The sequence below is a fragment of the Poecilia mexicana genome, unplaced genomic scaffold (assembly GCF_051168715.1).
Source record: "Poecilia mexicana isolate PSO_F unplaced genomic scaffold, ASM5116871v1 scaffold_12, whole genome shotgun sequence".
NCBI lineage: Eukaryota > Metazoa > Chordata > Actinopteri > Cyprinodontiformes > Poeciliidae > Poecilia > Poecilia mexicana.
The window spans coordinates 11196635-11213333 of NW_028263381.1; the positions used below are offsets into that span (position 1 = coordinate 11196635).

General features: G+C 38.6%; 2 protein-coding genes across 3 annotated transcripts in view; both read left to right on the plus strand.

Annotated features, from left to right (window-relative positions):
* Positions 1–9754, plus strand: part of gpsm1b (G protein signaling modulator 1b) — a 31212-nt gene extending 21458 nt beyond the window's left edge. Inside the window, exons 12-15 of one of the 2 annotated variants that reach the window (XM_088010922.1) lie at positions 383–539; positions 663–868; positions 1844–5438; positions 9717–9754. In XM_088010922.1, the coding sequence (XP_087867048.1) occupies positions 383–539; positions 663–868; positions 1844–2044 (564 nt within the window). In that variant the 3' untranslated portion in view covers positions 2045–5438; positions 9717–9754. Of the gene's footprint in view, positions 1–382; positions 540–662; positions 869–1843; positions 5439–9716 lie in introns of those variants that run through there. The other variant, XM_014976802.2, reaches the window with a different exon arrangement.
* On the plus strand, positions 5337–11384 carry ak1 (adenylate kinase 1). The gene is made up of 7 exons (XM_014970857.2): positions 5337–5438; positions 9717–9754; positions 10409–10444; positions 10564–10727; positions 10827–10943; positions 11018–11209; positions 11301–11384. Exons 2-7 carry the CDS (start codon positions 9748–9750, stop codon positions 11364–11366), a joined length of 582 nt encoding a protein of 193 aa, XP_014826343.1. The 5' UTR covers positions 5337–5438; positions 9717–9747; the 3' UTR covers positions 11367–11384.
* Positions 11385–16699: the final 5315 nt, after the last annotated feature.

The following is a 16699-nucleotide window of genomic DNA, read 5'->3' on the forward strand; positions in this document are numbered from 1 at the left end:
ATTAGACTTTTTAGCAGAGATAAATCCATCCTAAAAATATATATTTTGTTAATGAGTGATTGATGATCTCATTTTCTTGGACAAGTAAAGACAATTAAGAATTTTAAATTTGTAGTGACTTTCTTTGCAACTACATCTACTGTATGTCTCTTGATATTTTCTTTATTTTGATCCATGCATATGTTCTCTTTTAGCATTGTCTGACATCCAGCGTCTGGGCTATAGGCGCTTTTATCAAAAAAGTCCACCATTGTGAGAAGTTTATTTTGCTATTATGAAAACACTTGAGGGTTATTTTATTTACTCATATGGTGTAGTTCATCATCTGGTGGTTCAGGAGAAGGAAAACACGATAAAGAGTGTAGTCATTTTTTATTTTCAGAAACTGGGCCGCGACCCCTCCGATGAAGACTGCTTCTTTGACCTTCTCAGTAAGTTCCAGAGCAGCCGCATGGACGACCAGCGCTGCCACCTTGATGAAACACAGAACGGAGATAACGCAGAAGGTGCTGCCAACACATCCCTAAATGAGATGATAGGTCAGTTAATTTTTTTTCTTCATATTTTCAGTCTTAGTCAATGTGCACCAGGGGAGAGAAGCCAATCAACCTAAAACTTCACACTGGGAAGTAATTTCTGTGTTTTGTGTTATTTTTTTATAGATCCTGCAATTACCACATCCCCCCAGACTGAGGAGCTGTTTGACTTGATTGCTAGCTCTCAGAGTCGCCGCCTTGATGATCAGCGTGTTAGTGTTGGAAACCTCCCAGGACTTAGGATTACTCAGAACAACCTGGGACATCTGGTTGGTGAGGGAGATCATCAAGAACCCAGCGATGATTTCTTCAACATGCTTATTAAGTGCCAGGTCAGAACCCCATTCTTATACAAATGCTAAAGTTAAATTGTCATAGAATGCTGAAACACATTAAAGACGTCAGGGTTCCTGTGCAATCATAAAACTGCTAAACTGGAATGTCTAATTTTCCAAATCTGGATAAGTTGGAAAAATAACAAAATTATTATTATTATTTTAATTTACTGCCGGTTTACAACAAATGTCATCCTTGGGCACTAAATAAGAAAAACTGGTCCAATTCACTTGCAGTTGAATGAAGTGAATTCAGTATAATTCAGGCATGAAGGCAGATTAGGTGCAATGAGATGCAGTTCTGCTTGATCCGACATATAACACTAGACGTCCTAGCTCAGTTTCTAGCATCAGAAGTTATTTATGTAAGAAACCTCAGCCTTTGACTCATTGACTTTGATGGAATCCATCATCCTGAGCAAGCATGTGGAGACAGTAGCAAGAATGAGTTGTACATATTTTGAATCCAAAGAAAGGAATTGCAAGATTTAAGTTTTTCTGCAGCCAAGCATGTGTCATTTATCTTCATCTTGCCTATTAGTTGGTGCATCTTTCATAAAACTCACATTGATATAATAAACATCAAGCTTAGCCAGTATCAGGATTTCTGTAATATCGTAACTATGTTGTCATCCCAGTTGGTGTGTGCAACAAGTACTGTTTAAAGTTCAATAATTATTGACTAACATTTTCCGAGTATTATGAACTTTCATTATAGATGCTAATGTCACAGCTTGCTTGTCTCATGGCAGCAGAGGTTCACACCAGATAAATGCTAAAGGTCAGAGTAATGGAAGAAAAGACGAAAATGGACATATACCGAAAGATATCGTCATTGAGTTATTTTCCGATATCATTTCCATCACGAGATTTTTTTTTTTTTTTTTTAAGATCATGCCACTCTATTGCAAAGCATCCAGGTAATTTTATTCATATATTCTCATTTAACTTCTTTCATTTTTCTGGCCCTAGTCCTCTAGGATTGATGATCAACGGTGCTCCCCACCAGAAGCAGGCCCTCATGCCCCCACAGTGCCTGATGAAGACTTCTTCAGCTTAATCCAGAGGGTACAGGCAAAGCGTATGGATGAGCAGCGTGTCCACCTACCCTCAGATGACCAGGACAGTTCTGAGTCCCCTGACCAGGAGCCACCTGGTGACTTTCCAAGCTAGGACTTGGTGAATAATGCTGCACAACTTGTCATGCCATTTAAAATAGAAAACGGAGGCGAAGGCAGGATGAACAGGCAGTAAAAAAAAAAAAGAAAAAAAAAAGAAAGGTACTGATGGGTGAGCTAACCAGTTAATTAATGAAGAGAGAAATTTCATGTGCAATAGGTGGTGCCCTGTTAAATGTTACTTGATGTATTATGTATAACGTGTGTAAATACGATGTTAAACAAAATGGGAGGCTCGAGGAGTCTGCAAGAAGTCTAGGGTGGCTTAACGAGGATAGGAAAAGTGTATATACTCAGTCTAATGCCTTAATCAGATGATTTTTCAGACCTGAGATTGTATTCCCCAGTGTCAAATGCATTTTTGAATGCACAGGTTGGGCATACAGTATGATGTGGAGAGCGAAACTTATAAAACGGTATAATTACAACGGGAGGCGTGCACTGACGTTTAACATAAACTATAATGTTTAGAAATTTAATTCCATTGTGCTCCGATTAATGCTGCTTAGTTTTATCCTTGATCTGTTTGTGGTTTCTACCACTTATAGTGTTATCTGTGCAGTAACAGTATTAGTGTGTTGGCCTTTGACAAACTCATTTGGTCATCTTGAGTTATTTTACTTATTATTTTTGATAAAATGCTTTTTTTATCAACTGACAAAATGAGAAAAATGTCATTGTTTTTTGCATTAAAATTCTAATTCAAAATTTTCTAGACCAAGGTTAAAGGGCAAATTACGTACATAGCTTCTTTATGGGTACAGACCAGCGTTGCTAATTTAACCTTAAATTCTTTGAATTTTTAGTTTTTAGGTGATTCTTTCAGTTGCCTGTGATTCTTTTGAAGATCTGGCAACCAATTACATTTCGCAGCTTTTATTTATTGGTTAAAAGCAAAGAGATGTTATGTTTCTGGTACGTATTCGTAGCACACTGCCTCAATGTGGTGAAAACTTTTTGCATCTGTGAATTGAAGGGTGTGGTCTTTAATATGAGTGATATTGTGATTCAGCATCACAGTTCTGCATGATTACTTTGGTTGTGCTAATTGTTGCTATTATTATAAATGCTTTAGAATAACCGATTGCAGATAAGTGCATTTTTCAGTTTGTTGGTTATAAAGTACGAGAGTTGTATACCAGCCATGGGCTGGTGTAAGAATCTCAGGGTATAACCTTGAAGAAACACCATGGGTTTGCGATATTACGAAATTTACATAAATTTAAACTTGATCTCATTGCAATTACTTAAAACAGAAATGCAACAAGTAATCAAAAATGCTGCAAAATAAACTAACACTTTTATTGTTGCCACCTTGGTATCAAAGATGCAAATTGCCTGCTAAATTTTGAAGTATTTCAAAAAGGGAAAAAAAAGAACTAGTTGTGCAGAATATTAATTTATTTATCCTCTAGTTTCTGCCTGATTTTTTTTTTTTTGTTTCCACGTAGAACTGGTAAATTGTCTAAGATAAAGAGCTGAGCCGACTTCCAGCTACCTGTATGCAGCAACAGGTGAGAGAGAGCTGACTTTGTGTTACTGCTTCCTCAGTTCGCTCCCTGAACAAACTGGTTTCTCTAGCCCTTCTTGCAGCATCTCTTTAAGACTGACTTTAAACCACAGGAATAAGGTGGAATTCCTTGCAGTTTTCAAAGCATTTTTTTTATTCTTTAAATGGTGGTATACTTCGACAGTTCTAACCAGCCAATGCCTGGTACAGGCTACACATAAAAAGCTTAAATTTGCAAGGACTCTGAAATTAAGACCTGCTACAAAGTACCGCATTTGTCGTACTATAAGCCGCTACTTTTTTTCCCCACGTTTGAACCATGCGCTTTATAGCCCGGTGCGGCTTTTCTGTGGATTTTTCTTCAACCACCAGGGGGCTCTTTAGCAGGAAGTGAATCATTGGAAGTCAAAATTGGAAATCAAAGAGGAAAGTGCTGTTTTTCATTTAGAACAAGCACATATGCTAGCAGCAGGCACGGCGGAGAAATGTTTTCAAACTCATACCCCCTCATGGAAAAAACACGAAGAAGTTCATATGACGCAGCTTTTAAGTTGAAGGCTACCGATATGGCAGTACAGATCGATGGCCGCTGTGCGTAAGCTCTGCGTGAATGAATCCATGGTTCGGCGTTGAGATGCAGGGCTGCGTCCTTAATAGCAGATTTATTTTCTTGTGGAAAACCGAGAGCTGCAGAGATATCAGTGGCTTATAGCCCGATGTGGTACGTTTCTATTAAAAAAATAAAAAAAACTTTGTGGGTCCGCTCTATAGTCTGGAAAATACGGCATCTGTTTCAGTGGTACTGGGATTAATTTTAGACTTCTTTTTTTATTTAGAACTATTGCATACCTCATATTTGAACCTCAAAGTTCATACCATGTAATTTAATAGAAATTGTGAATCACATTGGAATACTTAGTCCATTTCTCTTTGATATTAAACATATTGGGAGTTGCAGTTAAACTATTCCTTCCCTCCCCCCCCTTTTGTTTTTGTAAATGAAATTTTTTAGGAAAAATATCTGGAATGCTTTTAATTATCTTTGCCATAATTTGTACATAAAAATATATTTTGTATTTATGTTCCTTTTAAGGACATGAATATGTCGCCTCATGCTTTTAATAAAATGTTTCAAATGTTTATTTGAATTGCGTTACTTCCTCCTTTCAGCAAGAGGTGCTCCACATATGATTATGTCAACATTTTCAGCAAGCTGAAAAGTTACGCCTTTCACCTACCACTTACTGAATGAGTTTGTGACGCTGGAACTGTAGAAAAGTACAGGCCAAACCAGTTTCCTATCTTCAGCCATCATTGCATAACCACAACTGGATTAGACTGAAAAGTATTTTTCAGTTGTTGTTTTTTAAGCATTTACTTAAAGATAATAAGCCTAGGAACTATGACACATTTTTTTATGTTGTATTTCAGTTAGAATATGTGTCACTTAACTTAGTAGGTTGTAATTCCTCTTTTTAAAGTTTACTTCCGCCTTGCATAATTTCTTTACCAGACATGTCAGAACACATTTTGAATGGTTCAATTTTGCAAAGCCATTTAAACCTGATAATTGGATACACTTTCTGTACAGCTGTTAAACTTTCTGCCACAGTTTTCCCCTCAAGTTACCCTCCCTTTAGTTTCACCCCTGCTTTCTTCATTTCACCAGACATTCCCTTCCTTCCTCCCTCCCTCTCCTCATCTATTCTTCCTCCCTCTTACCCAGAATGCATTGCAGGCTGAGCAGGCTCAGCTGCACTATAAAAAGGCATCGGGTGGGGGAGGGAGGGCTGCCGTGCAGCAGGAACTGTGCAGACGGGAATCCAGGGAAAGGCAACCCCCTTTGCAGAGGGATCTAAAGCCACAGCGCGGAAGAGAGGTCAGTACAGAGGACGAAAGGCTCGGTAAAGGAAGATCGGGCAGGAATGTCTGTGTGACAACAGTTATTCTTTTGTGAGACGTCGTGCCAAATGGAGATGACGGAGATCGAAGGCAGGCAGAGTGGGCAGAGCTGTTTATGGGGATGGAAAATGAGAATAACTGAGGCTGAGTGTGTAGTTGTCATCTGCCATTTGAGGTCTACAGACCTCAAATGGCAGATGATTTTGTAAATCATTTCAAATTGGCATTTTTAGAGAATGGGATGTTTCTTTAGTGCAAAGGCATGCATTTCTGGTCATTCTTGACCAGGTATCTTAGGGATGAAATAGGGGAGGGACATTTACATAATTACCTTCTGTGTAAATACACATCAGAAACACATTCTGCCCCCCCTTTTTTTTTTTATCAATTCATAAACCATATTTTGAACTGCAACCAATAAAGGTCATTGCCAATGCAACTCACTGCAGCCATTTAATTCCACATCCATCCCTCTAAGCCCCCATAAAGGTCATTAACGAATGATTAGTGCAAGAGTGTTATTGATTCTGCTGCACATTCCAGGTACCACTTTGCGACCAGATCACAAACAAGATTTCGCTCACTCCATCCATTCACAAACATCATGGAATGCCTCAAAGTGCACTGACGTCAAAGGGTCCTTTAAAGGGGCAGCACGGCAAATTAAACTTGGAGAAAGCTTAACCAAATTGTGCACTGAAGCGTGTGCTCTGAAAAAACTGTCAACCGTGTTTTCCTGTCCAGTCTCTTGCAGAGCAGTCAGCCAGGGCTGCGTCTCCACGTGCTTAATGGGTGTCACTAAATCCTTTAACAGCTGCAGACAACCTGGGTCTTTTTTTAGCAGGACTGACTGCATATTTAAAAGCAGCAATAAGACGTGTGGGTGTAATGTAGAGTTTTGGAGTGTCTAAGGTTATTTTTTATTTTATTTTTTTATTTTTTGCTACTTCTTTTATGGATAATGGACATTACAGATCCAACTCCTTTACATTTAACTTTATGTTACTCTCAGGGTATTTAAAATTGTTGATGGTAACAATGTAAACAATGGCTCAGAATGGTCCACTAATTTGTAATTTCACAAAACACCAGAGCATTGACCATGCTGGTTGAAGTTACCAAACAACCAAGATAACCATAATAGGCCAGAGTGGGAATCCCAAAGAGGCGCCGTGCTGACTCCGATAACAGCCCACCAGTGACATTTACTCTGACCACAGGGTCAGAGGGTGCCATCATAAAACCAGAAACCTGAGAACACAGCACCATCACTCTTTAGGTGTACGGCAAATTAAATTAGCACATAATTAAATCATTTTTGGTTGTACTTTACAGTAGATTAATTGTGTAGAACTTGTAATGCCATTCTAACACTAGTTCAAAACTTTAGTGCAAGCTGATCCAGTGCAGGAATGCTGACAACCGAGTCCAGTAACTAAGCATTGGTTAATCTAACCCAAAGCCACCATCTTCCTGTGAATGTATGTCAAGCAAGGATTTAAAGGTAATACGGTTGATAAGGTACAAACGGATATCCCAAAATTAATTTAAAAAAAAATGTTTTAATTCTCATTTTCATGCATCTTTGCAAGCTATGAAGCCATTCTCTTCTAATCTTTTCTATTTTGTATAACCAAACTTAAAAGTTTTAATATGTTATGTTTTTGTTAGCATTAATCCTTGGCAGAGTATTTTGTCACGGCAGTGGCTTGGGGGATCCAAAGAGTTTTTCTTTTAAATTCCATTCAATGAATGTTTTCAAACAGCTTTCCAAAAAAAAAAAAAAGTTTATAACCTCATGTTAGCTGAGAGTGTTTAGTTTCAACTATCATTACCCAGAATTCATCTTTTTAAAAACGGTTTCATCATTACCTTACCTCTAGCCTTAACCTTCATCTGCAGCACTTGAAATCATAATGGCAACACTCTTTAACTGTATTCCCCATGCCTCCTCTTTTTGTTTGTTTTTTTTCTTGTGTTTGTTAAAATAGATGAGGATCTACTTTTCAATCTATTGCAATTTGAATGTGTAAAAATAATTTTGGGTTGGGCACCAAAACATGACTTCTACCCTCAGGCAAACTCTCTCCTCAACCCAGCCCTGCATGGGAGTATGTCCTATTTATCTGTGGCAACGCAGAAACATGGGGTGAGGAGTTAAACACACCAGGCTGATTTGACTATCAAATTGGCAGAAATGCATAAAAGAAAGAGGTTCTGTTTTTTTTTTTTTCAATAAAAAAAATTGCTTTTAGAATTAACAGTTTGATAATGCAGCAATAAAACCATAGGAAACCATTCATAATGTATAACTAAACGTGACTGTGTGATAATCAACTCTAAATGTATGCATCTTAAATTGATTGTTAAATAATTAAAATGCACCATTCATTTGTACAAAAGGGAAAATCGCTGTTTAAAATGCAAACAGTTGCAGGAACTAGGGAAGCTCTTGGGCTAGAGACTTGGGGCAAGCTTGCACTTGAATATGTCCGCCTACATCCAACCTACTTCCTCATTCTTTTATCTGTCAGCTGCAAAGAATATTTACTAAAACTCTTCTGTGGTTACTGTTATCTTTAGATACGCTGAGTACATAAGTACATATTGGGTAAAACTAGCAGTCCTCTGTCAGCTGAACATTAAGAGCTGGAGGTGCTGTGTATTTTCCAAAGTGGCAGAATTGAAAATTAAAAAATAAAACGGTACAGAGTGAAAAATATACTTTATCTGAAATCCTATCATGAAATCCTAGTTGTTTTTTTAAATTACATAATTATACTCTAAGATACTTAGTAGCTATCTGGTTGTACAACTAAAACTTATTTTATATGTATATTTTTCGACAAGCCATTTAGAAATCATGATAAAGATGTAGGGAAAGGAGCTTTTGTCAGATCGGACTAAAATTCAGCTTTTTGACCTCCATTCGCAATGCTAATGTTTGTTTAAAAAGCTACGCCGCACATCACAATTTTCACACTATTTCCATGATGAACCATAACGGCAGCTGTATCATGCTGTGAAGATAATTTTTCTTTGGCAGGAACAGGGAGGCTGGTCTGAGTTGATTGGAAGATAGCGATAAAGACGGAGCAATTTAGGGAGAGTACATGCTGTTGACGGAGAAGAACTTAAATAGACCCTTTTGCATGAGAAATATGTTAAACCTACAGGCAGAGCTGCAGTGGAAAAGCTTAGAACCAGGCAGAAACATGTGTTGAAATGGACATGGTTCAATTATGAATATGTGGGGGTTTTAATATAGATTTTTCTAGATGGCATCGATTGAATTTTCCACTGGTTGAGCAATATTGCCAAGAGTAGTATGTGAAAATGCAAGTCTTCATATGTTTACTTACCCTATAGCCAAATAATAAAAAAAAATGAAACAAAACAGCAAAAATTTCATTGCAGTGTGTATTTTGTTTAAAGTTTACACAAGAGGCAAAAAAGTACAATGATGTGACACTTACTACTATTACTACTACTACTACTACTACTACTACTATTAATACATTCTAAGAAGCAAAAATGCAGAACTCATGTAGAGCAAATCCTGCTTTTCCCCCACTGTGTTTTGAGTTATATTAATGTTTCACATGTCATTGCAATTTATAACGGCACTTTTTCAATTTGTCTGGTTTTCAATTTGCAGCTTACCTCCCTGCCCTCTTAGGGGTAACGTAAAACTTTAAACCTAAACTCAATTCTATCGTATTAATTCTGCACTCTATATATCTTCAGGACCGTATGTATGAATCCAATGTGCACAATGAGTGCAAGGACAAACATCATTTCCTTAGAGAAAAAGCTAACAAATAAAAGAACAACAGAATAGTATAAAACAACTTTAGAAACAAATCGTGTTTTCAGTTCAGTCATCGCCAAAGGAATGTCAGAATCAATAAAATAGCTGTAACGCCTTAAGGGAAACCTTATATGACCTTTAGTCTTCTGCTGCTACATTAGAAAGAGCAATCCTGAATTGATTTTGGAAACGATAGAAAAATCATCTGAGAAAAGTTATGTCAGCCAGTTCAGACTACAAAATCTATTTGTATTTTACTCTATATTGACAGTAAGGGGTAAGGGGAAGAATTTTAAAAAAAAGAAGTGAAGTAGAAAGACTTTGCTTCCCTGCATGTTTTCCAATTATCAAGCAGCACAATGACTGGTTAGGGTTCTTGGCACCTTGAAATGTATTGCATTTTCACATTTACTTAATGGCTCTTATGTATTTATTTTTTCACAGCTGAAGGAAAACACTCCAGAGACACAACGCAATGGCAGGTAATCAATGCATCACTTTCAGTGAAGTGATAAATGCTCTACTGTATATGACCAATGAGGTGAAACTTCTTCATTTGTACTTCCATTAGTAATCTAGTGGCGTTTAAGTAAACCAGAGCCAGACAGCAGTTTTTTTTGTTTTTTTTTTAAAGGCCTCTATTGCCCTCTTCTGGTATTTTTATAGGTTGCAAGAAAAATCTCAACTGTCCCGCGTATTTGCGGTATTTAGTTTACATAGAAATAAATCATTATTTGAATAGAAATTATGTATTTAATTTCAATAAACATGTAAATGTGTTATGATCTAAAGCAATAAATCCGAGTTAGGGGTTTTCTCCTGCAGTGGTTAAGCTTACCACTTTCCTTTTAGTTCTCTCTTAACCCCTTGGCTGCATAGCATAATTAGATAGCAACAGTTGCCATGTCAACGCAGTTTGAGTAATGACACAAACTCACTTCAAGGCGAGCACAGCCAAAGCAGCTTGTTGCACAAGAAGACTCTTTGTTCTGCAACATTAAAAATGAAAAAAGCATCCACCTCACAAGATGGTTTGTTACCTAAATCTCTCTTTGTGGATTTAAAATTAGATTTGTAGAAAAGCCACCGGTGGTGTTGTACATGTTCATAACTTCTCTTTGCAATGCTTATTGCAGACAAAATCAAGGATGCCAAAATCATCTTTGTTGTGGGTGAGTACTCTGAACCGGTCCTAACACTTCACTTGCAAGATGTTCAACTACTTGGGTTTTTTTGTTTTGTTTTGTTTGTTTGTATGCCACCACATTGGGTTTTGTGTTGATGTCCTTAGGTGGACCTGGCTCTGGAAAGGGCACCCAGTGTGAAAAGATAGTTGCAAAGTATGGCTACACCCACTTGTCTTCTGGAGATCTGCTACGTGCTGAGGTGGCCTCCGGCTCTGAAAGGGGCAAGCAACTCCAGGCCATCATGCAGAAAGGGGAGCTTGTTCCTCTGGTAAGGACGTGACCGAGAGTTTAAAGTGGTGCCGTGAGCATTTTCTGTTAGAACCGCTACGTCGTAAAGTTTCATCACCTTTTCCTGTCTGCTTTCTAGGACACAGTCTTGGACATGATTAAGGATGCCATGATCGCCAAGGCTGACGTCTCAAAGGGGTTTCTCATCGACGGCTACCCTCGTGAGGTCAAACAGGGAGAGGAGTTTGAGAAGAAGGTGAGAACATACACGGGGATTTCTTATTTATTGCCGCAGCCTTAAATCTATAGAAGTTTTGATTTCGACCTCAGATCGGCAAACCCTGCCTGCTGCTGTACGTCGATGCGAAAGCAGAAACCATGGTCAAGAGACTATTGAAGCGTGGCGAGACCAGCGGCCGCTCTGACGACAACGAAGAGACGATTAAGAAACGCCTGGACTTGTATTACAAGGCAACCGAGCCGGTCATCGCTTTCTATGAGGGCCGTGGCATTGTGAAGAAGGTGTGTACGACAAACCCGTTGTTGACTAAAAACATACAGAACGTATTTGAAACATCAGTCTCATGATGTCGTTTTTCTATTCATCTTGCAGGTGGATTCTGAGCTGGCGGTGGATGACGTCTTTGCCCAGGTTTCCAAGGCTATTGATGCACTGTAGTAAAACAACATAACTGGATGAGCTGTGTCTGGATGTTGTTTTCTTATGAGTATATGTGTGGGTTTTAAAAGGACTAAATCTGACTGGAAGACAGACTACTAATCGTAGGACCTCCACACCCCACAAGTGTTCGAATCAAATCAAATGTAAACGGCTTATTGTCATTTCGATATAATATATAATGTGCTCACAACAGTCTGAGGACAGTTCAGTGTGCTAAAGCCTTGAAACCGAGCTAAAAACACAAGACATCTATTGCGTATAAAATAACCGCCTTACTGCTATTACTGTAGTTCATCGTTTTAACAGCTTGAGCCAAAAACTGTGTGCCGATCTGGTAATTCTGCTTTTATTGTTGTTGCCACTGTTTGCCTGATAACTGCAGTTTAATAAGCTCACAGAGAGATTTTCAGGATCCCTGGCAGTGGTCCGCACCCTGTCACTGCACTGCAGTGACTGCTAAAAAGGCCTTGGACTGGGACACTCCAACAACCATTTCAGCTCCTGTCACGGTCCTCTTCAGGGCCCTTCGTGTGCCATATTGCAGCTGGAGTATCGCACTGAGATGCAGTTTATGCAATGATATATTAAAAAATAAAAAGATCATGGGTGTCCACCATGTAACAGACACCTTGCATAATATTTTCATATTTTTCAAAGATGCTCTACTGTATTCCTAACTTGAGGGTAGAACATTTTGTTTTTGTACTTGACTACAGCTGGTCATTGAGCTTTGACGTTTAAATTGCTTATCATTTTCTTGTATTGTCCATTTTGGCAAACAGAACATGTTGTGCCAATGAATTACATTGTGACATTGGCAGATAATGTGGTTACGATGAATTACAAGACAAAATCTTATTTTTATACAAACATACAATAGATCTATTCAACACATTTGCTATAAAAGAAGTTCAAAATGCATAAAAAAAACAGCCACGCCACTGCTACAATATGTCTTCTTGTGCCATTTAACGGAGACAAATTTATAAAATAAGGTTATTGTTCACATAGGCAGAACTTTTCAATTCCTTTTTTTTAGCCCATCTTAAGCTCTGCAGATATTTTGCGCCGCTTTCATTGTGACGGTATGTACACATGTGAAAGAGATCTCTATAAAGTTGTAAAAAATACAGATGTTCAATATCCTATAAAACAATGTAGTTTGATGTTAATTTTGCGGTGGTGTATGTACTGAGCTCCATCCCTAGATTCCACTTTGTACGATTTTAAACGCCATCATACTGAGATTGTTGGTAATTCTGGACAAACGCCATAAAAGGAGTCCAACACAGGAAATGCTTTCTAATAATAAACCACAACGAGGACGCTGGAGAATGCAGACACAACAGGATACAGGACACCCTGCAGCAGCCGTGGTCCAGCAGTGTTATTCCAATAACTCCTTTGAGGCCCAAATGACCAGCTGCTCTTCCTCTGCCTCTCACCTCCCTCATCTTTCTCTCACACAAACACACATATTTCCAGTCGGGGCTGAGCCAACGCTACTGCAGGTATCCGGACTTTTCTCCAAGGACGGCTCTGATCATGACTGTGCTCTGTAGGGATGAGGAAAGGGAAAATGGCCTCTGAAGGTGGACAGGATGTGTCCGTAGGAAAGTCAATCAGAAGGAGGCGTCTGAAATGCTTTCATAAAGTCACTGAGGATGCTGCTTGAATGCCAAGAATTTTGTTCTTGCTTCATAAAGGTAGAAAACAAAGAGGACATGTTGAGCTTGCGGTGGAATTTGCCACGTACAACTGTGGAAAAACTTTGGCGTCTAGCTTGACCGACGGCTTATTAATCTCGAACAAATTTGAGACAATATCAGTCATGCATTCGAAAACATCTGTAAGTCATAACACCTGATGACTTATACAGTTAGCACACATTGTTTTTAAATGGATATTGAGGTTATAACTTGCAACGTGGAAGTCATTGCAAAAGACGTTTGTTCTGTCAAGTCGTTGAAGTGAGACAAAACAACATACAGCAAATAGCAAGTAGCATAGAAGATGCATTTTGTCAGGGTTGCACATTTCAGTCTTTTCAAGTAGACATTTCTGAAATATCACAGGAATAGCAAACTGTTTATTATACCAGTATTACACTGACCAAACTGCTGGTGAAAAGAGATGAGAACTCTGCTTTCAGATAGGACGGCAAGGGATTGATAGTTCATTAAAATTTCATGCGGAAACGTCCACAGAAATCCACAATTTTCAGGTCTTACAAGTTGTTTTGTGGAAGATTTAAACCGCAGTTCCTTAAATAGCCACCTGAGGCGCCGATAGAGAGCATATGCTCTCTATTGCTGAATGTCTGAAAGGAAATGAAGCAGATGTCTCAAAAAAAAAAGAAAGCAATGCAAATAAAGTAAAAGGAGGGGAAAATAGAGGGTAAAGTTTTTATTTACATTGTATTTTGAAGTAGTATAAATTTATTTAGAACCACATCAGTAATCAAATGAAAAAAAAAATAGTACCATTGGAAAGATCAAAACATTTTATGATTCAAGATTTAGTGATTTGATGATTAGCCTAAATCTTTGAGAATGAAAGGCCTCCTTGCAACCAATCTTATCTTTAGTTCCCTTCAATTTCCTTGTTTTTTCTATGTTGTAAAGCTCTGAAAAATATATTGCATAACACAGGGGGCTCACATGCAAAGAGAAACAAAGTGATTACATTTCTGAATATTGAACTTCAGTTTTGCTTTTGTCAGAAATCGTTCTCAGGTCTTCGTTTCATAGTTCAAGCCTACAAGTAAAATGCAAAACAGGAAATTGAGGAACAAAAAAAAAAGTTTAATATTTGAATTAGTCAGGCAACAGAAAAAAAAATAAATGAAAAGGATTAGCTTGGTGCCAGTTCAGGATTAAAGTGAAGATACTGACCCTTCCTGTGGGTTAGATAGAAATTTCATGTGATAATGTTTTGACTGCCCTTTTAGAGGGAAAAAAAAGAGTAATATTTTATAATGTTCTTCATCAGACTAGATTTATTTATTAATCACTGAACACATTCGTATTACAGCCTTTTGGTAAAATCCTTGACAAATGCATTTTAGATGCCCCAGTCTAACGCGTGAGAAATCTTACGGTTTGACGAGATGACAAACCGAAGTAATGTTTTGTGCATATTTTAAAGACATTGAATACATTGAATATTTATGTATAGAATTTATTAAAGCATGCCTGTCATCTGATGAGGCACATACCTCAGAGAAGTCTGACTCTTAAAGCTGAGTAAGTACTCCAATAATCTACATATATAATTCACCAAAACGATGTACTTATGAAGCTTACTGTTACAGATATCGGCAGCAAAAGTTCACGTACGTGAAGCATATTTGGTGCATTGTGTTTCAGCTTTGGAAACGTGCTTCAAACGCATGCAGGTGTTGCTTTTGAAATATCACTACAGTTGAGGGTTAATTTGCTGCAGGTGATTATTTCATGTCAAAGTGTTTTGTGGTAAGCATGGGAATTGTTCAGGATTTGTTTTGATTTGCAGTTGAGCAACTGTAGATGAAAACAAGAAATCGGGGCAGGTTGGAACAGAACCACCCACATGGTCTATTTAAAACAAGAGCGTCTAGCTGAATGTATACGTCAAGATTCATTTTCTCAGGGTTTTCGTTTGGGGGGCCTCCGTTGGGTTATCAACACAGGACTGATTTAACATCATCAATCTGTCATTTTCTGTGATAGAGTGCCTCCGCCCATCACGTAACTAAAATCTCACTTTAATGCCAGCAAAAAAAACAAAAACTGTCAACCGCTTTCAAAAATGAGATGGATATTCACAAACGAGACGACTCTGCCTGCAACAAGCGCCTTATCGTTCAGTCTGCTTGGAGGACTGGAGACGCACATTAAATGACTTTGTAATGGTGATGGGCTTCTTTCCACTCGTGTCAATCCAGGGTACTTTCAGTGAAAGCCCGAGCGTGAGACCCCTCCGCCCCATCATCCCCCACCGCCTAAGAGGACGATAAGGAAACGAGGAAGCCGACACAGGCTCTTTATTCTCTCTCAGCTCTGCTGTAGACTGGCTGTGTGCTGGCTGGCTGGCTGGCTGGCAGCATAGAGACCTAGTGGCACCGTGCGGGAACCAACGTCAGCTTGTGATGAAAGACGACGGCCGATTGTTTCCTGTTATTGAAAAAGTACTACTGGGGAGAGGAGGCTGAAGGGGGGCGAGGGGGGAGGGAATGCCACTGAAGTATTGAGCTGCTTTAAAAATGTCCTTTGGTGAGGAACAGAGGTGAATTCCAACCCTGACATTTTGCTCATCAGCTAAAATGTAAGCCCAGCGAGCTGCGTGACGAATGCAGACATTTATGTACCAGATACTTTGGGCAGGAATACAAGTAGAACAAAACTGCCCCCTCTTAGGGTTAGGTCTCATGTGAATTTGTTTGAACATGCTGCTTGATAGAATGAGGTCAGATTTGCGGCGTTAAGACGCAACATATCATCTAGGCTGAAAACACAAGACTCTCTGAATAACTTTAGCTCGCTATTTGTCACATTTGAACATCTAAATCGGATGCTCTTAGACTGCCGCGGTCCCTCACTGAATGCACACTGACAAAGAGTTGGCACAGTTCTGTTTCGCGTTGTGCTTTCAAATGACATAATCAGAGGTGTGACAACAACATTGGTGTCCACAGAGATGTGCTCCACCATGCTGGTTCTCACCTCGGTGACTATCTCCTTTCGGGCCAACCGCAGAAAGAGGGAGACCCAGCCACGTTGTAAATATTCTTGGAGACTCGTTAAAAGTATTTCCGTGTTTATCTTTTATTCAGTTTTCTCCTCAACTAAAAGGCTTTGTGTTGTGGAGTTGACTCAATGGGAATATGACTTCTCCGAGTCCTTTCATAGTGGAAAGGATGTTTTGTCTACCCTTTTGCAGCTTTTTTTTTTTTCTGTGATGGTGAAGCAGCCAAAGAAAAACATTGCTCCCTGAGAACTTCAAGCTTTTTGTTACATCAGAAAAACAAAAACAAAAAAAACAGTGCAGATCAAATATACAGGGCCTTGAAAACATGTTCATTCTGGTAAGCTTTGGTAAGCATTTTGTCACCAGCAATTTTTTTTTTATTATTATTATTCTAATGTGGCAGAACACAAAATGGTGCAGAATTGCGAAGAGGAAGTTTTTCTAAATTTTCCATGAATAAAATGTGTGGCCATGATTGCATTGGGTTTTATTTGTGGGTGTCAAAATAGAGGGGGCTCAACACAAATGCAAAATACACTTAGCAGACTTTTAGTAAAAAAAAAAAAAAATCCATTCCCTTTCACTTGATCATTTACATTTTT